Raw genomic sequence first — 23,633 nt, 5'->3', positions numbered from 1 at the left:
CTCTGGCTGACTCTTCCCAACTCGCACACAAGTGGTGGTAACCTTTTAGATACCATTGCTTTCCAGGTCCTCTCTGGCTAGAAGGTTTATCTATATAATGGGATTCGGCTTCTTACTTCACCTGGAGCTGTCAAATGTGTGTCAGATTTTATTCTGCACAAGTGGAGCTCTCCTCTCCCCCCAGGTGCATCAACTTTCAAAAGGTTTAGTGGCTCTAACTCTGGACTAGCTTAATGTGCTAAGTGCAAATTGTGGAGTACTACCTCTGTTCAAAAATTGCACGTCTTTGTGGCTCTCCATCATCATCCCAGGCTGTGAGCTCTACGACACAGGCTGGGTTTTTGAGGGGTCTGTTGTTCTGACTCGGGCCGTTCAGTTGTCTTTCCCTGGCAAGAAGCAGGAGGAGGCAGGACTTGCCTGCCAATGTGCACGTGGTGTCGTCTCTGTCACCTGCACTAGCTCACAGCGCGTGGCACGAAGCCCAAGGCTGCTTGCCACAAGAGTCCATCTCTTAGCCTGTCCTGCTGCAGGGTTTTTCCATTATGACTGATAGAATAACCAAGCTTGTCAATCTATTTTAAGAAAAGCTGTGTCCATCTTGTGACCAGGGCTGGAGGGATTATAGAACTAAGCTTCTTAGCAGTCTCTTGCCTAGGGGATGGAGAGCAGAGGGCTCTAAGCAGTAAGACTCGTTCTAATTTTATACAGTGTGAAGAAACAGAGCTAATCTAGGCTGTAAGAAATGCATCGGTCGCTGAAAACAATGCCGTATCTGCTTTTATTGACAGGGAGCCAATGCTAAATTCAACCTCCGTCTTGTTGGACCTGGTGGCATCTTCCGAGTGGTTCCCCAAACTGTCCTGAATGAGGCCCAGGTTACAATAATAGTGGAAAATTCTGCTGCTATTGACTATGAAAAATTCAAGGTGTTAACCTTCAAGGTACTTCTGCTTTCTGGGTCCTCTCTGCTTCTGTATATGATATGTGTATGATGGCTTATGTATCTGATGGGATTTAGCTTCTTAATCCACCTGGAGCTGTCTGATGCATTCATTGTCAGTGACATTATATTCCATGTAAGGGAAACTAATTTCTGCCTCTGGTTCATCAACTTCCAAAAGTTTAATGGATGCATCTGTGGACTAATTTAGTCCAGTCAGTGCAAAATGTTGAGTATTTTCTCTCTGTGGAAACTGCACATGTTGGCGTCTCTGAGTCATTCTAGACTGAACCCTAAGGGTGTCATTTCTGGTCTTACAATGATAAATTCACAGGATGAAATCCTAATTTCTCTGGAGCCAGAACTTTACCTGCTTAGTCCTAAGTAATTTGGTTCATGATCATGCTTTTGAATGTTGGCAGGCTGAAAGCCCCAGCTGACTGGAAGATAATTTCTGAAAATTGCTCACTGCCTTTGTCAGAGTGTATCTATTTACATGGCCTTTTGCAGACTGACCTGAGGCTGTCTCACCATGCTCTAAGCCAGACATACAAGAACCAGCTTTCAATCCAAAAGCTGGACCCTCGCATTATCACCTTCCCTGATGGATTCACTGGTTCATCAACAAGATAATTAAGTAGTCCAGTTTTGTGTCAGCTGCCTCTGAACATGAGTATAGATGGTTCAGTTCTGACTGCAAAGAATGGCATAGACAATCCCTGTAATTATTAAAAAAAAAAAAAAAAAAAAAAAAAAATTGCCAAAGCTATCTGGCTGAGTATTAACATATCCTAGTTTTAATTTTGTACAGGAAGTAGCATTTTTTGCACAGTCCAGAAGCCAACTTCCTGGATTTTGTTCTCACCCTTGCTACATGGTTTGCTTTGTGTCCTTAACAAGTTTCACTGCAGTATGCTTCATGTCTTCTCTTGTAATGTTCCTTAGTCATTTTGAGCTTCATAGGTTATGGATGCTACAAAAATGAGGCATCATTACTGTATTAAAATGGAAGATTCTGAAAGGGCTATAAAGTGCTACCGAAACTAATTATAATAAGCACACATTTATTCAGGTTAAACTACCAAAAGACCAGTAAAGAAGTTACACATGGCCTCCTCATGAATACTAATAGAAATCAAAGTAGTTAGTGTGATTGTCATGAACACTGAAAGAATTAATTACCAGGGAAAAGGATATATATTTTTTTAGCTTAAGCAGTTATTCTTTTTTTTTTTTTTTTTAATGAAATTATTTCTACTGGAGAAAGACCATAAGGCTTTGCTAAAAATGCAGAGCCTTTGTCTAGATTCCAAATGAAGAAGGTGCAGCTGGATGATATGTTAGTAATATATGGCAGCAAATACTTTATAAAGACCTCATTGCCATCTCCATTTCCCTGAAAAGTTCAGATCACTTCCTACCCAGTTTTACTTGCCAATGTAGTCATTCTGGTTAGAATTTTGGATGAAATATATTCTCATTTCTATTCAACATGTATGCCACAGAAGCTTTGAGAAGCTATTTTCAGGGGTTTTTTTTCTGTAAGCAATGATCCCTCTCCTCTGCTTTGTTATTGAATTGTAAAATGCCAGAGAGGAATAAAAGCTAATTTGACTGGGAGAGGCACTGAAAAACTACCCAAAGCAAAGGCTGCTAGAGAAAATCTATCTTCCATTTAGGGCTGGCTCTTAAATGTAGTTGGTAGTCAGGACCTCCTTAATTTTCAGCTGTCCAAGAGCTAGAGTGGGTTTCCCACGGTGTGGCAGCTGTGGTAACTCATACCCCTCTTACATCTCAACTGCCTCTGCCACAGGGCCCAGATAGTGCTGTCCCACCTTGTCATGGGCTGACATGTTTTGGGGGCCAAACCTCCTGCCTCCACCTCCTTCAGCTTAGAGTACATCCTGCCTCGACAGGAGCCTGGACCTACCCCTCACATTCTGTAGACGCTCACATCTCCCACAGACAGGGGCCAGATGAGGCTGCAATTATGTTCAGTTGCCAAAATCAAATTCTGTTTTAAAAATTTACCTGCCACTTCTAAGATGACATCTCAGTTTGCTCTGCTGGCACTTGTATTAATTGTTGATACGTGGTTCTGTGAGCTAATAGTTTTATGCTGTCTTTTTCTCTCTCTGCATAAAACAAACAATACAGCTCTGTATAAGACATTGCAGGCAAGTAAGCTGACAAAAATCCCTCCCTGAAGGAAGATGTTGTCAGCATGTTGACATAGCTGGACTATGGCTGCTAAAAGGAGAGGGAATAAAAAAATGAATGTAGAAAACAAAGTAAAAATACTAAGCTCTCATAAGGTATTCTAAGATGGGCTGATTCCAGCAGCAAAGATTATTTCACTGCAGATGTTATAATTTAGTTAGAGCTCCATGTGCTTGATAAGCAGTAAGATTTTATCTCTGTGCTGCTTTCGGAGCTGAGATTTCTCACAAGCAGGTTTTTACCGATGTCTGTATGAATGCCCCTTCAAAAATTTCTTTTGCTGTAACATCATCCGGGACTCCCAAACACAAAAGCTAGCACAGAGGCGGAGTGACCAAACTCCCCTTTCAGAGCAGATGTGTCCTATAGCAATTACAAGCAATCCTTCAAGATCAATTTCTTCGAGAACCCTTTCACCGTTTATTTCCAACCATTATAAATGTTCATACAATAGGAACAGCTCCAGGAGATGATACAGAGATAGCCTTTTCCCTGTCTACTTAACCTGCTCCCTGCCCTCCCCAAACCCTGTCACCTCTAGGCAATACAAACTTCTCCAAACCTAGCAGAGCAGAGACTTACCCGATCACAGCACGTGCCACCGCTGGTGTGCGTCACCTGCCCCACGGGGAGCTGTGGCATGTCGGGAGAGAGGCTGAGCCCCTGTCGAGCGGCACGGGAAGGATGAGCTCCCACAGCCCTCGTCTCAGCGAGGAGCTGCACCAGCGGGGCAGGAGACGCTGCGGCAGCCCTGCTCCACCTTCCAAAGCTCAAAGCTCACATAAGTATTCACCCTCTTTGAGGGAGCTCCTGGGACATGTGTCTACTGGGAATTCAAACCCGCGCCGCTGGATTTTTCAGTTGAACCTCTCGTATCTCAGTTAAATGTCCTGCTCGCTGGTCTATTAGTGGTGCGCTGTCCCCAGTAGGTTTCTAGAGTCCTCCCGCTTTGTGTTAACTAGGTCTCTGCCCAAGCATGAAAACCAAAGGGTTGACCATTGGTCATTGTGTTAGTCATTTGGGTTCAGCCCCTACAGAGCCCAAGACTGATGTCCTAGCGCTGATTCTGTGTGATGCAGCCACCCGTCAGGGACCAGACGCCTGGGCTGGAGGCTGTGGCGGGCTCGGTGTCTCTCCGTACCTGTTGCTGAAACTGCTCTTTCTTGCTCGGTTGCACCCCACCTGAACAATAGGCTTGCTGCGCTACCAGCTCAGGCTTCCTACTGACATTCCCCTAATCTACTGAGGAGCAAACAGAGACACAGGAGAAACGCTGCTGCTATTTCGTGTTAGGCTAAGAATAAGAGAGAAAACATCTGGCGCTAAGTAGCTGAAGTCCTGTGGAAAAGTGCTTGTCTGAGGCTTTAGAGGTGACTCACCAAACACTTGCTCAGGTCTGTTCCCAGGCGGGGATCCGAGAGCTCCCTGCTGCCTACTGAGAACTGCCACACGCCGGACTCCTGGGTTATCCTCTTCCTTCTCTGTGGTGGCTGCCCTTCCCTGCATCAATTAGCTGTGCATTAAGGGGCAATGTAAAAAACCAACTTGCTAACCCAGCAGTGCCATCCCTCAGCTGAGGCACGAGATAGGTATGGGCTAGTGTTAAGCTCTGCTGACAGCCAGCCAGAACATCCATCCTCCTGGCTTCTCCGCATCCCTGGTCTCGCTGTGTGCTGTCGCCTGCCCTTTCAGATGAGCAGAGTTATGAGAACGTGTTATGCCAGAGCTCTCTGTTCCTCCTCAGAGACAGTGAGGCAATTCAAAAGTCCCAGTGAGTATCATCTGATAAAGTCCTAATGAGCATGAGGCAGCGAGGGTAGAGTCCCAAGAAGCCTGGTGGTAGGAGTTCTCACAAACTTTGTGCAATGGGATTCTGCTGTACATGCCTGATCCCTGACCATCCTGCATTTGGGGTGGGGGTACTGCTGCTTCCAAACATCCCAGGGCACTGGTTCTCTCATCTCTTTATCCTGTTTGATGAAGTTTATTGCCCTGACATCTTTCCTGATGAAGAATTTATGCTTCCTCTGCAAAGGATCATGATTCAATTTACGTGATTATTCAAAATTATTCAGTGCTTATGTTTCCCTAAGTTCTAGGAGCTGCCCAGGGATGGGTGCTTGCTTGCTTTTATTATGGCTTTTCGAGCTGTGTTGGTTAGTTATGACCAACCGCATCTGTCATGTGAAGTCTAATACGTATACACAGGTTTGAGGTCCTCTTTCCACAGCTTGATTGTCCATTGGAAGCATGCAGAAACAAGCCTAGGCTGCATACTGGCTTAGCTCATCATCTCCCTGTTTTTGCGCCGTCTGGTCCAACCAGGCTAAAATGCACCAATGTGCCATGGGGAGTGGAAGGAAGCTCCTTTAAGAAGTATTAATAGCTGCTTTGTAGTAATTTCCTGCTTTTCTCAGCTTCTTGCAATAGAGGTGAACACACCGGAGAAATTCAGCTCGACGGCTGACGTAGTTATACGCTTGCTGGATACCAATGACAATGTCCCGAAGTTCTCCTCGGACTACTACATTGCCAGGATCCCCGAGAACTCCCCAGGGGGCTCAAACGTAGTTGCTGTTACAGTAAGTTTCACTCATCTCTTAAGAAATGCTCTCTTTTCTAGGTGTCTGTGGAGACAGTTCAAGTACCTTAAAAATAGTGGACAAGAGGCATGCAGCAGATCTTACTCACCATTCAGCTTCTGGACTGAACTCCATTTCCTTTCCAGAATCAACAAAAAACCCGTCACTTCTGAAAAAATAAAGTTTTAGGCAAACATTTTTCAGAACAACAAAATTCCTTTGGGTTTTAATTAAAGGCCATCTTCTTTTAAGACAAATCACATGGTCTGGAAGTACTAAGAAAGCCCCAGTCTAATCAGTGTCCAGCAGGAAGATTCAGTTATGACTAAGCGGAATTGGATTTACTGGATTTGCTTGCTTAAGAACGATTAAAAAGAAAACAAGATGGCTGCTTAGTAGGTATTGGTCTCCTCCTCCTGGGAGGAATCTGGCCACTAAATGCATAATTAGGCAGTTAATGAAGGCAAGAATATCAAATTAAAATTCTTAGAGCCGAGAAAGAAAGATCCCTATGTAAGTATCCTCTCACAGTGGGAAAAATATGCCCATAGATTTTCCAGTATCTCACATTTTCTTAGAAAGAAAGTCAGGGTATTACATGGGCCCTATGTGCTGGAGAAGCATTTCCACCCATTGGTGTGAGCTGTGTCTCCTTAATGCAGCTGCTAGGACTGGAAACAGACCTTATGTCACAAAGCCAAGAAGGCTCCTGGCCGTGTGGGCTCAGTGGGTGATGCAAGTCACCTTGCAGAGGCCTCACGGGTAAGGACGATAGAGGCAGATTGCCAGAGATCTCCAGCACGGGCTGGCTGCAAGTAAAAATATATTAAATAATCAGCATAATAAAGTGCTGAAGGCAAATTTTAGGGACGGAAGAATGAAAGAAGTGGAACATAAACAATACAGAAAAGGTTATTAGAGCAAACTAATAGGAAAGCTGTAGAAAACAGAGATTCCCAAACATCACTATCTTTGCAGCAAGAGGAATAACAAATTCTAGGAGGTGGACAGCAAAAGAAGAAATTTTTAAAAAGTTTGCAAAAGCAACAAAACTAGCCATTCTGAGCCAAGGTGCACAGGACAGTGTAGCTGAGGCGTCTGTGCAAAATATACTGTCATGTGCTGTCAACTCAGTACTTGACCCACATTCACAAATATGTTTGACAAACTGAGATACTCCAAGTACTCAGGATGGCAATTCTGGCAGAAGTCCCAGGCGTGCAAATGTTTTAGAAAAAGTTAGGCAATCCTAAAGTAGACTGTGGTCAAACTTACGGGGTGAGAGAATCTGACAAGCTCATGTCAAAGAACTAAAAACCACCTATCAGTAGGGCTGCAGGTGTGTTACGTCAACTGTGCAGGAATCAAAGACATTGTTCCAGTTTTCAAATATTTAAATGGGAAGATGAATGAATCAACCACTGCCACCATGAATTTTGATGGCCAGATACAACAGAATAATGTAACACCTGCTCAGAGCTATCAGAGAAGCAGGAGCTTGTGGGAATAGCTGTTACTGAATCAATAGCTTTCCTAATCCTGAGCTAAGAAAGGAAGCCAACAAGAGTCAGGAACAAAGATATCATCTGGTGTGGTATCTGCATTACTAAAAGTCATACAGGCACAAGAGTGATTAAAATATAAACAAAGCTGAAATATTGTGTATAGATCAAAACATTTGCTATGCATTACTTTAAATTGAATCAATTAAACAAACAGAGGCTTAAAAAATACTCTATATAAAGTAAATAATTTTGTCTAGGGAATATACATTAATATTTAACTGATAATTAGGAAAGCTTGAGAGTGGGCAGTTTGTTCGTGTCATCGAGATTAGCTTCATCTCTATTAAAGGAAGGATACGTTAAATATCAATAGATGGAGCCATCTAGTGGCTTTCTCCCTGCTGGAGCCTCTGGGTGCCAGCCTGGCCGGGAGACAGGCGGCATCTTCCCACCTTCCCTGGGACAGCCAGTGACATTTCCTTGTGTTACATTTTGCAGTTTTGTGGGTGCACATTTGTTATGTGATTTCCTCCTAAAAATGTGATAGCAACAAGAGGGGAAAGCATTTGGGTTTTTACATGGCCTGCTGTTAAAAGAAAAATGAAGCATTTATTTTTGCAATTCAGTAAAGGATTACTCTCTTATTTTCTTTTCTTAAGGCTACAGATCCAGATTCAGGGCTTTGGGGAGAAGTCAAGTACTCTATCTATGGAACAGGAGCAGATCTGTAAGTAAAAAAAAAAAAAAAAAAAAAAAAAAAAAAAAAAAAAAAGAAAAAGAAAACTACATAACCTCTAAGCAGAGTTTTAAAAGAACAGGCTCATGCTTGACCTGCTCATTTCCAAGGACATTTATGCCATGTTCTTTATGAATTCTATGAAAACAACAGAAAAACTAGTGTGATCATTAAACATCTGCTTCATGAACCCATGGAATTTTACCCACAAGCCCCCAAAGAGACATAAGGCAGCTGAAGTACCAACACACAGGATCTGTTCGATCGCCATTTGAAAAACACTTGTAAGAGAAAGAGGAGGTTTTGGTTGAGTTGTTGTGAAAAGTCAGTTCTTGGGGGGGGGGGGGGGGAATCCCTTGCTCTTTCCCTTTCCCTTTCCATATACCTGTACAAATAGTTCCGTTTCAACTCTTGTCAAAATAAATCAAAGAAGACAAGACTTTCAAGAATATAAGCTTTAACTTGGGAGGCCAGCTGCATTGGGTGTTCAAAGCATTTTATATATTTAAACCTAATAGTCCTGCACCAGGGAAGAAGGGAATCTGATGCTTACTTAATTTTGTAGGCAGAGCTCCCTCTCCATGCCTTTGGGGACAGTGCTGGGGTAAGAACATCCTAAAACACTGGGTTCTCCCACACTGCTTCCATCCCAGCAGCTGCCCTGGCCTGTTGGTTGGGGCTCCCAGCCATGGCTAGCATCACTGGCCATCACAGATATTGCTGCTGGAACCTGCGGCTCCTCGACATGGTGCGGCTGCAGGGCAGAATACTGGAAATAAATGAGCTTTTCAGGCACTCATCCCCAGAATCCGTTTTTCTCCGTACATTATCCACCTGGAGTTAAAGCTGAACTCTTCTTGTTAAGGTGAAAGCCGTTTAGAGGCACAATCAAAGTCCAAAATCCAAGATGTTAAGGGTGAACCTCTTCTGTAGCCAGAAGGATACACATATGGAAGCATTTCCACAATGGATTATTTTGAGCTTTTCACTAAGTCCTTAAGCTAGCTGCTGACTGCATAGAGGCAAGCAGTCAAAGGTCATGTCATGCAGGCAGACCTCTTACGTTTAAAATATAGCAGCTGGTGCAAAGAAGCTTGTGAAGGTTGTTGACAAAGGATTTAGAAAAAAATGAGTGCAACTTTATTCTGATTTGAGTTATGGAGATGCCCGGACTCACAGTTTTTATGCTGTTGAATGAGGAAATTAAGATGTGAAGACTTTTTTGTTCTTCTTAAGTATGATTTTTTTTTTCTTTTCCTTGTGCCAGAATGGCACGGCTCTGCAAGGCTGACTTCCCAGCCCTGGGACCTCCAGATTTGCAGAACACAAAGTTTGATGCAGATTTGAGAGTTTCAATTAGATACATGATTTTTTCATCAGTGGATATGCAGTTGTGTTGGCAGAGAGATGAATTGCACTGGGGTAAGAGGAATGGTGTTAACTGTTGAAGATAAAACCATCATGCTGGTAATCCTACATCCAAACTGCCATTGGGAGTGGGGTATACTGCTGTGATGTCTTCACATCTCAGTGCTTCTATTCTTCCACTAAAATGCGCGTGCTGAGAGTCCTCTCAGCATGGTTAGGCTGGGTTGAGTGCTAAGGAGGCACTCAGCACAGGCACTGTCTCCTACCAAGAGTTTGCACTGCTCTTTCCACCTCCAGGTCTTGGCTTTCGTCAAAACTATTTCTGTTTAACAGGGTAATGAAAACAGTTGAGGATTCTGGATTATTAAGTGCCCCTTTTATAATCGCTCTCAATTGCGCTCACAGTTGGAATACAGAAAATATTTTGGTATCCTGTACATTAACTAAAGGGTATATAAAACCTTTCATCTGTTAAAAACCCTACTGCTTGGAGCCTGCACTGGCAGTCCATTTTAAAGAGACACTGTGTTGGTATCATCTTCTCTATAAATCCAAGCTTATGGGTGACACTTTTGACATTGTCTCAGTAATTACAAATGTGTAGAATTGAACTTGCTACAGATAACTCTGAACAACCACTCCATCCCAGTGCCAGTCTATGGAAAAGTGATTATTTTTGGAGGAGATAATTTGCCCTGCACTTTGGGGGATTTGAGAGCAGCCATTTTTCCTACCCATTCTGAGAAGTGAAGAGCTTAAAATATGATACACAGCATACTTCCCTTAGCTATTGAGGTGACATTAATCAATCTTAATTTATGCAGGACACGATCTGATACATGGTACTTATAAACTGGGAAAAAAAAAAGGCAGTTCCTTAGTGTTTTAACGCAAAGAAATCACTCTGGGAGAAGGCCATCACACTGAGCATTTACTGAGGACAAAGACTTCAACAGAAAATGCAGCTAAAATGGCTAATCCACAATAGATAGAAAAACACCAGACACTGGTAGTTCTCTGGTTTTCAAGCCTAAAGGAACAAGCCAAAAATAGGTGGAGTGAATGATTTGGAAACATCGGCCAGACAGGAGTTAGGTGAAAAGTACTAATCTTTGGAAACAGCATTTCAATGTTTAGCGCCCACCTTTGCCCCAGGCTGTAAACACACATTAAGTGACCAAAAACCACAAAAGTCTTTTCATGCTTCTTTTCCAGGTTTCTAATCCACCCATCAACGGGTATAATTTACACCCAGCCCTGGGCTGTATTAGATGCTGAAGTGAACTCGAAGTATAATTTCTACGTGAAGGCAGAGGACACGGATGGGAAATACAGCCTGGCTGAAGTGTTTATCACTGTGCTAGATGTCAATGACCACTCTCCAGAGTTCAATGAAAACATCCAGGAAAAGACGATGATCATCGGGTCACCGGTGAAGATAGAGGTGAGAGACGACACAGTGTGTCACAAAGCAGAGTGCTTTGGAAAAGCCCCAGCTCTGCTCAGGGATCATGGTGAATGTCTAAAAGTTGGCTTTTCCTGGAGCTTTATTTTGCACATCCATTTGTACATAACAAATGGATTAAAGTGTGGAATGATAGTATTTGCAGACTGCTGAGAAGGAGAAATAAATTCTATAGGCAAAAGATAAAGTTCTGTTACAGTATTGGAACCATTAGCTGGTGGAGGATCTTGGATTATACAGTGATCATAAGCCCAAATAAGATGAGCGAATGAAAGTACAGGGTTTTGAATACTTAACCTTCCTGCCGCACCTTTGTGCTCAACCACACAACTTCTTTCCCTTGTCTTTGCAGAATTGTATTCATTGATCCAGTGTGGAACAGGAGGTTAAAAAAAAGAAAAGCAATAACAATTCACAGGCAAAGGAGCAGAACATTCTACGTTACACATATTTGAATGCATATAGTGAAGCCTGATTACACAACACCTATTGTTAGCAGAATAAATTGCACAGCACAAAAATTAAGGCAGCTAGATTTTATAGTGTGGAGTTAATCCCACTGTTCTCTATCACTTCACATTTGTCCCCCATGCTGTGTGAGAGCTCCCCAGCAGTGGACCATTTGCATCTACAGATAGGTTATGGTTCAGTTTTTCCTCTGATTTTATTTAAGCTCAAATAGAAATCACTTACACAAAAAACCTCTAGTCCTGCTGGTTTTCACTAGAAAATGTAGCATAGCTGTTACCAGAAAAGAGGAAATTGTTTCCAAGATGAAACAAAAACAGCCCAGTCATCTCACAGCATGGATATTATCAGAAGTGAACACTCAAAAACTTTTAGAGTTTTGTCTTCAGGCAAAGATACAAACAACAACATCTTTGTTCTTTACACTTCCCCTACCAGGCCATAGATCAAGATGCAGAAGAACCCAACAACATTGTGGATTATTCCATCATGCAAGCAGATCCAGCCAATGTGTTTGATATAGACCAAAGCACAGGGGAAATCAAGCTGAAATCCTATATCCGTTCCCTGGACATCATCCACAACATCACAAAGAACAAAGACTGCATATGGTCAGTGGTGGTGCAGGCCAAAGACCGAGGCTCCCCGTCCTTCAGTACCACGGCAGTTCTGAAGATTGATATCACAGAAGAGGTAAGAAAATGTTTTAAAAAATTCTTATGTGAGATGATCCTTGAGAGGCACCAGAGTAGTCACTGCTTGCTCCATTTCTGAGACTACTTTAAAAATACTTCAGGAATTGAAATCAACAGCCAAAAAGTTGCCAGTCATTGCTTCTCCTTTCTTGCTGGCTCCGTTTTGTGGAGTGTTTCTAGAGCCTTGTGGTGAAGCTGGATTCTACAGCCACAAATGTCAAAGACATTTTGATCAGAGAAACTGAAAGGTACAAAGGTGGGAGCATAATGTGGTTGGGAGATTAATTTCTTGCATCTGGTTGTTAAAGAGAGATGCAAATTAAGGACTGCAGACTCCCGAGAGTAAAGGTAAATCCTGACTGCTAAATTTCTGCTTTTTTGTTTTCATTCAGGAGATGAAAACAATCTTTTTCCCCTACAAAAAGTGAGTGGAAAGTAGCTGGCGCCAGAGTGAAATATATCAGGCCAGTTTTGCAAGTCAACATAAGTGACACAGGAAAAATGAGAAAACCTTATAGAAGTGCTTTGAAGTATGTAGAATTTTGGATGTGAGTTTCATAATTGCAGTATTATTAGCAGACAGAACAAGAAGACTCTAAAAAATAGCACATGTAGGTTGAGAGTTTCCTGTTAGTCCAACTTTTACATCAACCAAAGAACAAGCAGCGATTTATGGTGAGCAGCACATGCTCGCATGATTCTTGTTTATTGTAACTGCCTTGACATGCCTTTAAGTAGGTACCAGCAGGGAGGAAATGGCCTTTCAAGTAGATGAGAAACACATCATTAGCCTTACAGTCTCTGGACCACACACACACCGGGCAACGATGCAAATCTCTTCCTACAGACAGCAGTTGGCCTTCTCTTCGCTTGGTCAAAATGAACCCACTGCTCCTTTATCTGCTACAATCTTTCTCTGTTTTCTCCATCTCCTCTTATTCCACTGATGCCCCTTATCAGGTGCATTTCTATGCTACTTTTTGTATAGGGCTCAGAGCCTGCTGGAGGTTAACAGGTGTCTGCAGCGAACACTTGCGCTCGTCAGCAAGGTAAACTCAGCCACCAGCCGTGCAGGAGTAATTCCCGGTCTCTGTGGTCGGCGCCTGCCCCACCAGGACTGCCCTAGCAGAGGGGGTGCCCTGTCCCCACTGTTGGCCCCCCAGCATCTGGCCTCCAGCTTTCCCTCCCCTCCCGGATGAGCCGCAACCTCTCTGTCAGCGTGGGGCTAAGGCTGAGGCGTGTCGAGGGGAGGGAGGGTGCCCCACACCGCCTCTGCCGGGGCGGGAGATGTGTCCCTGAACAGCTGGTGAAGGACATCTGGAAGGAAAACAAGAGCAGCTGATGCTTTGGGATAAGGAGTTTCCTGGATTTCCTTCTCGTGCTTGAAGCGACATCAGCACCTGATGAAGAAGGTGTCTCATACAAAGTCCCCCTCTGCTTCCTTTTCTCCCCCTGCTGGGGTACAGATCTGGCACAAAGTGAGGGAGCACCCCTCCTGATAAAGTCTAAAAGGGAAGCAGAGAGGGCTGTCAAGACATGGAGCCCTCTCAGAGGACTTCTTCCCATACTCTTTGTGATGCCAAGTCCCGACACAGAGCCTGAGATAGCAATAGCATCTTCTTTCTTCACTTGAATAGGTCTCTTCAGCAGGATCCACACTACTAATCTGATGTTGCATCCTCCGTAAGCTTTTGTACATTTCTCCATTATTTCTTTTGTTGCTTGCAATGATTTGGGTTGGTGATTTTTTTTGTCCAAGAGCATCATCTCTCCTAGGAAAAACCACTCTCCAATTTCAGCTTGCATGTGAGCGAGATGCAGTGCCACCGTACAAAACCTGTGGTCACTTCCTATGTCCCAAGAACAGCACAGTCACTGCTAACACTTTGTGAAAAAAAACAGTCTCTTGGTATAGGGACATTGCGTACACACACACTCACACTTTCGCTGTTACAAATGTACATTTCAGCTCTCTGTGCTCCAGCTGTACAAAGTCTCTTTTAGTTAGCTGTTTGGTGGGCATTTATGTATTACTGATTTTGGATAAGGAGGATATTTTGAATACATCCTCTAGAGGCTTCCTGCAGTGTTAATCACACTAAGTAATTAAACAGGCATATTTTCTGATTAACATTTACCATTGCAATTAGCACAAGGCTGTGCCCTTCGAGATAGATGCCTTGTGGCTAAGTTCAGCAGTATTGCACATCAAAAGGACCTTTTGCTCTTGGAAAAATACAGTGATAAAAAATTCCAGAGGCCTTTTAATTTAACTGAGTCTGGTTTTATGGAAGTTGGTATTGAGTGGCATCTGCTAATTTCCTATCCTTTCTCAACCGAATAAGAAACATATGCTGAAAAAGCCACTCTTTTTTCACCCTTATGTCTCACTCAAAAATCTATTCCTGCTGCCCAAGATTTTCACGGAAAGTATCTTCCCACTCCTGATCCTGAATGTTGGCCTGATGGAGCGACCCCTCTGCCTCTTCATGACTCCACTGAGGTTCTGCAAATATATGGGGGTGTTTTTTTACCCCTCTTCACGGACTGAGGCTTAAGTCCACATTTAGACAGCATGATCTGTGGTTCATAGTAGCTTTGGCCACTCATTGAGACTTCTAAATATAGCTGGTGAGTCTCAGTTTTAGATTCTCCTAATTGAAAGGTTCAACAAATACCTTCCATGAATTAACGTGAATATCTCCTCCTCTCCCACACTAACTCTGCAACCATGGGAAGTGTGGTTGCTGATGGTACCAAACATCCTTTGCCACATTTGCAGAGCAGTTAGCCTCTTCTTTCCACAGTTACACAGACCTCGAAAAAAATTGTTCAGAGAAGGTTGGTTCAACTTGAGAAGTCTTGCCCCATGCTCATGTTTGCATTGCAAAGTGGTGTAAATGCAGGCTTTGTATACGGTGATAGCACTGCTCTTTGGGTAAGCACTGGAGGGGGCAGCTTGTGTTCTACCTCGGATCAGGAGTTACTTCTGAAGCAAATCTCCTGATCATCCCCACGTACTGTGGGATGGCTCATGTCTCAGATAGCTCCAAGCCCACAAAGCGGGCTTCTTTCAGATGAAAACATGTTTGGGGAGCACACCTAGTGTGCTTTGACACTAGCAGGAAGTCTGTCCCTGCAACCAGGCTAGAGCAATCTGAAGCAAAATCCCAGAAATGCTGAATATGTGGAAGCGGGCTCCTCGGAACCAGCTGGTTTGTTGTACAGATCCACTTGCTCAAGTCACCACAGCCTGAGTTGTCTATAATCTGCAATAGCTTGGGCTCTTAACAGCTTCACCTACTTACTTAGACTTCTAAATATAGCTGGTGAGCCTTAGCTGGTCTCGTGGCTGAACGGCTCAACCACACACTCCTGTTGGGTCCAACTTCTGCATATGTTGCCCATTTGTTCTGCTCACTGCAACCCATGCCTTATGAAAGGCTCTTGAGAAGCTGCCAGGAGGTGTGGATGCCTGTACACTGCAAACTGTTGTGGCAGGAGAGAGAAAAACAAAGGAAATAAGTCACCATGTCAGTAGGAGAGACAGGGGCATCCCTTTGGAAAACTCAGGGTTTTGAGGAGGATGCCACTGTGGAGGAAGGGTGGCAAGAATAAGCCCCACGTGCTGCAGAGGGGTGTTTTCCACAGCCTGCCTTTCAGGTACACAGCCTGAAAGCATCTATCTACGCTTAAACTGGGTCTTACGAAACTGGCTTCAAAGGCAGTGTCAGTGTTAGAGCCCCTCAAAAGCTGGCGAGTCCCAGTGACTGCTGGACACTTCAGCACCCCACGGGATTTGGGCCAAGGAGCTTCTCTGCAGGGGAAAGACAGTCACAAGGGTTCTGCAAAGGACCATATGTGCCTTTTGAATAAGCAGGTGACGACATCTTTTAATCCAAACAGTTGCTTTAATGTTTTTAATTGTATTCTTGTCCCAGGATCGGAGTTCTCCTTTCTTGAAGCCGATACGAACAGCTTAGCTACTTCCAAAAGTCTGCCACGGTTCTGTAACCCTCTAATTGTCCCCAACCCTTCTCTGGGCCAGTGCTCATTATAACTGTGAAGTCACAGCAAAAAAAACGGCACAGCATTATCTTTTGTGAGCAGTGGTATTTTAACTCCTTTGATGGCTATTAAGAAAGAGAGTGCTTCTTCCAGGTTTTGGCCCACAGAGATATGACAGTGCTTCCCATACCAGCTTTCATTTCATTGTGTATCTGCTTTTGGTTTATGTTTACAAGAAAAATCAGTACTCTTCAAAACAACAACAGGAAAAACCAACAGCTAAATAAATTACAAAGTGGCACTATTTGTTGACGCAGTTCTGAGGCACTGTTGGTAATCGATACAAGGACTTGATGTTGTTTTGTATGTGTGTGCTGCGTAGTGCTCAGGGCCAAACTGCTAAAACTTAGGTGTCCAAATGCTCCCAGACTTTCACTGTCAGAGGGTGCTCAGACCTGTTCTGTGTGTTAACTGACTGGGACACAGTGATGACACAGACAAGACTGCAAAGCTTTTTGGTGACAAACGCACTTACCATAAGCTATTCTGCAGGCTGGCGAGGGCGATGACATTCCAGGCTGGGTTTGCAAGTTTTTCCTCCTATTTATCCTGTGAGTGTCATGGCCATGACAAACAGAAATTCTCCCACTGTATGCTTACAAAATGCCTTATGTTTTTATGCAGACATTACAAAAGAGTTGTTATCAAAGGCTGATTCTAGGCAAAGCTTTGTATAATACAGGCCCAGCAACTAGAGTATAGGCTGAACCAGCTTTTAATGGTCTTAGTTTTGGTATTAATCACCTCTTCATAACTGCACAGCAAAATGATGAAAATTCATTACTACCTGTAAGGTAACATGGTCCATGAGTTTCAATAGCATTTCTTCACCCATTTCTCTTTGGCAACAAGAAACATTCAGGGTAGGGGAAGAGAGGGCTTGGATAATGTGTTTGAGGTAGGCTGTGAAAATGCAGAAGTGAAGTGAAGAAGGGTGTTTATTAATGAATTTACATTCCCTAAGTTTAGGATCTCGATTTAAAAATAAATAGTACAGCTGTGTAACACATGACAAGAGGCACTCTGAAGCATCCTTTGGGGATACTCTTAGTCACCTCCCTCCGCAGACTGGGGAGTATAAAGAGATGAGTGTCCAATTTAGAGTCATACAGGGAAATCCATCTAATCTCACTTTAAATGTCTAAAAATCAGAGGTTCAAGTCCAAGCTAGTCACAAGGCTCTCCTTATACTCACTGTCTTTGACGCCTATTTTAGCATGTGGTGACTACTACTCTGGAGGTGTCCTTTTCTCCCCATTGACTAAAAGCTGGGAGCTTAAGACTGCTAACTACAATGCAGATAACCTGTTACTAGACATGCAAAGTTTGGGTGATGATTCCCTCCTGGGGTCGAGGCCAGAGGAGTGGGGCATAGTGGGTAGCCCTGTCTCTCCGCAGCTGCACATAGCTTTATGACCAGCTCTTGGTAAAGAAACTTGCTTGCCAGTGTGCCATTTCTGAAGGATCTCCTGGCCTTGCACAACACTACTGTCTGTCCAGATACCGTTGCAGGAGCTTGTATTCATTATGAACTTCTCTTGGAAAAGTAGTCCATGCCATGAATAACGGTGATCTATGTGCCACACTGCTACCTTTTATTTCCTGGTCAGCCAAGTGTTTATATGTGCTTCCTAACTTCTTTTAGTGTTTCTGGATTCAGTTCAATGTCACTGCGTCTCCTCTTCTGTGCCTAGTTCAACACTTAGCTCCCTTTATTGTATACGCTCTCTATCCTGTACACATTTCACCCTAGTTCCCGAACTGTATTTATAATAGATCCTGGCCTCTTTCAAATATAACCATGTGAGGGTTGATCATTTCTCTTATTTTTGATATTTCCAGATCAAGTCCAGGGTAAAATCCTATATTTTAGGCCTCAAGAAGCGTCCATGGACAATATTTGGAATATGCATGAGTGGCGTCCTTTCCACCATTTCTGTAACAATGGTGATCTCCACCATCATGTACTGGAAAAGTGTGAAAAGATCCAGGCTCCACCCGCAGGGCAAAATCCGCAAAATCATACGGGGACCTCCGAGACGCACAGTGTGCTAAGCTACAAAGTGAACTGGCCATTCATTTGTCCTTAATATGCCATATGTAGCTCATGTTATTGCTTTTTTTTCTTTTATTTCTAAAAGCAAAGCTCTTTAGCTCTACTCATCTTCCCTACCTCAAAGAGTTTTGTTATGTCTGTAAAAGAGTACTTGAAAACAGAATGCAGCACATACCTGCTAACTACTCATTTGTATACTGTAATTTTATAAAGTGAAGTTTTCTCATAATATTTTCAATGCTCAGTAATAGTCCTATAAACTGCATCACCATATCACCTGCAACTGTTTTTGAAAGATCATTTTCTACTCATAAACTTCTGTTTGTGTTCAACACTATTATTCCTAGGAAATTAACTCTGAAGTGTAGTACAACAATACAGCTGCAGATCCTGGAGCCAATTATTTTCTTGCTCGGTTCTTGCAAGTTAAACAAACACTATGGTGACATGCAGGAATCTGTCCTAATTTGGTGGTAATACTCCTGTAAGCTTTTGTGTTCGACAGTCATCCATCTCACAGTACAGTAATGCTTGCCCAGTCTCCTGCTCCATCTAAATTCTCCAAACTTGGACTGGCTCTTTGACTCTCTTTTTTTTTTTTTAGAGACAATTCCCATTAGTCAGCCCCTGCTTGTTACATATTTTGGACAAATGAAATTTCTGGGTCACTGTCTGTCCCATAGAGTAAGTCACGTGTTTTCTTTGTACTCTTTTACAGACTCTTCACAAAGGGCCTATGGCCGCCTTTTTGATGCAAACTAAAGATAACCCCATGAAAGCCTTAGGAGTGCTAGCTGGTGTCATGGGCATAATGGTGCTGATAACTATCATGATCTCTACTGCCATGTTCTGGCGCAATAAGCGGTCCAACAAAATCATGCCGGTAAGAAGGATCATAAAAAAGAGACAGACCCCCCAGTCCCGGACAGTCAGGATGGAGTGGCTGAAGTTCAAGAGGCCCAGCAATGCTGCGGAGAAGTTTGTTGTTGAGGATGATGCCAAGAGCCTCCAAAATGAGAACAGCAACAACAACATCCAGGTTGCCCCCGTGCCACCGACCGCCCCCCTGCCCCCGCCGCCCCCCGCCCTGGCTCCCAGGGGGGACGCCCCAGGGTGGCGGGTGTCAACCGTGTCCGGCTCCCTCACGCCCAAGTTTATAAACAAGCAGCTGAAGAAGAGAGGTCATGGCAGCGCCCACAATGCCCTCGTGTCAGAGCTCAAAATGAAGTTTGAGGAGAGGAACGCAGCTATCAGTGAGCCCCACATCTAGGTGCTCTTGGCAGCCCCCAGAGACTGCGGATCATGGCTGTGCATGGATGTATTTATGTGCCGTGGTCTTCCCCGTGTCCGTCAGCACCCTGTGAACTGACAGCAGCTTCTTGCTGTGATAGCCACCCCTCACCTTCTGCAAGTATTACACGCTACGGAGTCACCCCACCCATAGCAGACTCTGCAGCCCGTGTCCAGTTGCGACTGCAGTCCCTTCGGCTCGTGTCCCAGTGCTGCTCCCTCCCTGCAGCTGTCTGACCGGGCTGCCGAGTACCCTCACACCGGCCACCATCTCCCCAGGCGAAGGGGGATTCAGGTTGCCCTGGTTTTGGAGGTCCCTACCCAGAGTCCTGGTTTTCAACCAAGACGTTCTGCAGCCAAGGCACCGGACGATGCCACTTCTGACCTGGTCTGGCAGGTGGATTTGAGGTGTCCAAAAGAACGTCACTTGAAATCCCAGACCCGCTTATTGAAGATGTTGGCCTGGCTGTGGCACCAGCACCGACGTGCAAGTCTCCTACATCAGCGACACTGCGCGCTGCAGGAGGGTAGCACGTAGCTGGTACTCGCTGTCCTCAGGGCACCACATGCTTTGCAACAGCTGGCGGAGCGATGTGCTCATGGCCCGAGTACCTTCATTTCCAAAAGGTAAGGGGGCAGGCTTGGAGAAGTTCATCATTTTCCTGCAGCTTATGCCGGATTTTGCCAGAGTACGTTGACATGATGCTGCGCTTTTGCTTCTGCCCTGGACTTGCTTGCTCATCAGGGGACGGGAGGGCCACCTCAGCCTTCCCTAGACCAGCTGGGGAAAGATTTGAGCGCAGTTCAATAGCAGCGCTCACTCCTTCTGACACCGCGTCCCCTCATGAGGGAGAGGCCAGCAGGAGAAGGACATGATTAAAGCAGCAGGGAAGACAAGGTAAAACCGAGAGAAAAATGATAAGTGAAAAATACAGACAAGTGCTGTAAAGTCGCATATGTCCATCAGGGAAGTGTCTGGAAAGATCATTTGGTTTTGTGCACTGCTAGCAGGAGGTGTCGGGGAATGTATTTCATCACCTTTCCTGGCTTACTCCAGGGACTGGTGAGTGCAAAAGGAGGTTTCCATAAAATATTCTTGTTTGTCCTATCAGTATTTTTGAGTGAATTATGCAACAGTTAAGGGGGCGGGGGGGGGGGGCGGCATCTGACACCTTTTTTTCCTGTTACATGACAGTAAAAAGGCACCAAAGGCAGAGCACTTTTTTCACTGGATCTACCCCACAGTTTCTCCCTCATGTTTGTTTCTGAAGAGATGTTTTTCAGCTGGGCCTGGCTGTTTCCCATCCCTTGGGGAGAAGGCAGCATGCACCAGGCTGGCTGGGGAGCAGCACCCTGCACCCTCTGCCTGAGCCCTGGCCCCACAGGGCAGCTGGGCTCCCATGGCTCAGCACCGTGAACATCAAGATGGGGAGCAAACCCTACAGGACAGGACACTGTGTTAATTCACGAGACTCTTATCCAGCTGTCATTTCAGCTGGATCAGCAGACCTGGCCCTCAGGGGCTCCTCTTCTCTCACCCCATTAGCTGGTGTAATTCCCTTTGTTTGCACCAGGACTTCTTCAGAGTAGGGGATAGCTGGTTGAATAACAAGTTACCCACTTACAGGGAAAATCCCGTAATTTTGAACTTCAGTTCAAGACACCTAGAAGCCAGAGGGTGACCATGGCTCATGTCACCCATGGGCTGAGCCAGGGGCTGTAGCCAAAAGGTGCAGCAGGGTCCCAGCTGGGGGCCGTGGCAGCAGCACTGCTCCCAGAGCCTCTCCGCCTCTCTCATTTCCTCCACTGTTTTCTTGCTTATTCCTCCTCCTGGGGCCGCGTGGCATGAGGCCCAGGCTCTTGCGCTGTGTGCGGTCACGTCATCCTTGTCGTTCAGCTGTGAGCCGGTGGGAGGGAGGGGACGTGCAGCCCCCGGCCCCAATCCTGCTGCCCTGCACAAGCACGCATCTTCTGCTGGTTGCGTCTCCACCAAGTTCTGCAACGTTTCCCGAGGTACCAAGAGTCTGTGATTTATTTCCTGTACTACTGTTTTCCCGCTGTTGTGTTGAAGCCAGTATTCAATGTTCATTGTCCAATGAGGAAAGCCTTTAAAGACCATTCAATTAAGTGAGATTTAACAGGAGTTATAGGCTTATAGTCTTAGAGATTATATTTAAGAGGGAATAAAGATGTTTTATTACTATGCTGTGAGACTTTTTTCCGGTTACTCTGTATTTCAACTTCAGGGGTGTTTTTTTAATAAATTAAAAAAAAACCTGTAAAAGGTGTTTCTGTGCATGATGTTGTTCTGCTGGCAACGATGCCTTGTCATTGCTTGTTATGTGACCGCACGGGCACAGGCAGCCAGACAGCTTCCTAGGATGACCAAATGGCTCGTTTTTCAGACCGCGAGTCAGGAGAGGGACCGTGTCGGTTTGGGGCAACACCAGCCTGGAAGGAGAGGAGGCAAGAAGCGGGATGCTGTGGAGCACGGCGGATGGGCAGGGTCAGAGACGAGCCCCTGGCCGAGTGCCCGTTGTGCTCTGCAGCCTGCTGCAGCATGGCCCCGGGGGCAGGAAGGCTCCTTGTGGGACAGCAGGTTTAGTTTGATGCCAGTGCTCACTGTGTACACGATTTATTATGAGCTTCCTACACGTGGTGACGGGACGTGTTGTCTGTCCCTGGCTGTTTCCTTGCTATGATTCAGCATCTCTCTCTACAGTCTCTACAGTTTGCCGTTGTTCCTCCGTGTTGACTGGGGTGAGCGGCGGCCAGTCGCTACAGGCAATGGTTCGTTTGTTACACCCCCTCGTACATGGCCCCGTGCTGGCCCTCAACCAGCATCAGCTCATGCCTGACCCCGTATGCACCATCTCCCCGGGGGTTTCTCCAGGACAAGGTTGTCTCCCCACTTGGCTGGCTGCTTCTGCCCCTTCCTCACCACTCCAGACCCCCGTCACGCATGCTGCAACCACCCAGCCTCCTCTGTCCCTGCAGCCGAACCCCGGAGCTCCTTAGCATTCAGGTTTCTTTGCAATTTGTAACGGTAAAAGAATAGAAATGAAGCAGAGGACGTCTGGTATTCTGAAAATCCATCGTGTTTATTATTTTGACACTAAACAACTGACAAGACTAGGAAGTCCCGTGGAGTCTAACACCGAGAGTCAGCATTGACCAAACAGGTCTCTGTTCAAAAGCTGTGCAGTAAGTTACAGCAGAAAGAGGTGCTGGGGGAGGAAATGTGGGGCTTGAGGAGAGGCAGCGTGGAAAACACACCACAAAAAACAAAATACAACTAGAAAGCCAAAGTACCACATAGTGAAGCTCACATTAAACTTTATCTCTGCTTACAGCTGAGGTTTCTACTCTAGTTTTTAACTTTTTGAGGTGGTCTATAACAACACAAATGACAAGGGCTGCGGGTCTCTTGGCCATGTGCTTTGGTTGTGCTGGAAAGCATGAGGCCAGAAAAGAAAAAAATAAGTCACATGTCCTCAGACCCCCGAGAAATGCAGCGTGAGCTGCTCCGCAAGCAGGGACCGGTTCCTTTTACATGCATATTTGGGGTACGTTGCCTCTAGAAAGGAGGCAAGCTTTGGTTTCAAAGCAGCAGGATGGGCAGGCAGCCCATCTGCATTTGGGGAAGGTGCCCAGTTCACACCTTCGGCTCCCAAACCCTGGCTCCACCACCCTCTCTGCCGCCGGCCACTTGTCCTGCCAGCCTGGCTCAGGCTGAGCGTCCCTGTCACCCACCACATCAGCCCGCAGTCACAGTGCCGTCCTGGGGAAAAGCAGACAAGTGGTGGGGAAGGTGGAAGAGGAAACAGCAGTTGAGTGTTTGCCTGCAAAACAAATACTGTTCATTTTTTTCACCAGCTCTTGTTCTTAACTTTAAAAAGAATATATCAACACACCACTTGTGTAGCAAGAGGCGTTAGGTATATATGTGTCTGTGTGTGCATGCGTGCTAAAATGGACCTCTAAGATATGTTTGGACACAAGTAAAAGGCTCTCCCCTTCTCCCTAGTGAAAAAAAGCAAAAACCGAAAACAACTCAAAAAAAACCCAAACCCTGTGCTGCGGCTATCTTATGCTGGTGTTCAGTAAGCCCTCACGTTTTCCTGGTTGTGGTACAATAGAAGCTGTAAACCTCTTAGGGCTGTGTAAACCCTATGGAGGGGTAAGGAAACAAAATAACAAAGCAAACCAAACCAATCAAACAAACACACACACACCCCCC

General features: G+C 45.0%; 1 protein-coding gene across 2 annotated transcripts in view; it reads left to right on the top strand.

Moving 5' to 3' along the window:
* The window catches only part of CDHR1 (cadherin related family member 1), a 48,530-nt gene extending 26,869 nt beyond the window's left edge, over positions 1–21,661 (top strand). Inside the window, exons 12-17 of one of the 2 annotated variants that reach the window (XM_049809689.1) lie at positions 789–941; positions 5,578–5,742; positions 7,907–7,974; positions 10,567–10,795; positions 11,723–11,977; positions 18,822–21,661. In XM_049809689.1, the coding sequence (XP_049665646.1) occupies positions 789–941; positions 5,578–5,742; positions 7,907–7,974; positions 10,567–10,795; positions 11,723–11,977; positions 18,822–19,373 (1,422 nt within the window). In that variant the 3' untranslated portion in view covers positions 19,374–21,661. Of the gene's footprint in view, positions 1–788; positions 942–5,577; positions 5,743–7,906; positions 7,975–10,566; positions 10,796–11,722; positions 11,978–17,889 lie in introns of both variants that reach the window. The other variant, XM_049809691.1, reaches the window with a different exon arrangement.
* The last annotated feature ends 1,972 nt before the right edge of the window (positions 21,662–23,633 follow it).

Source organism: Accipiter gentilis, chromosome 9 (genome assembly GCF_929443795.1).
Source record: "Accipiter gentilis chromosome 9, bAccGen1.1, whole genome shotgun sequence".
Classification (NCBI taxonomy): Eukaryota; Metazoa; Chordata; class Aves; order Accipitriformes; family Accipitridae; genus Astur; species Astur gentilis.
The sequence above is the reverse complement of the archived record's forward strand: the minus strand, read 5'-3'. Positions and strand labels throughout refer to the sequence as shown.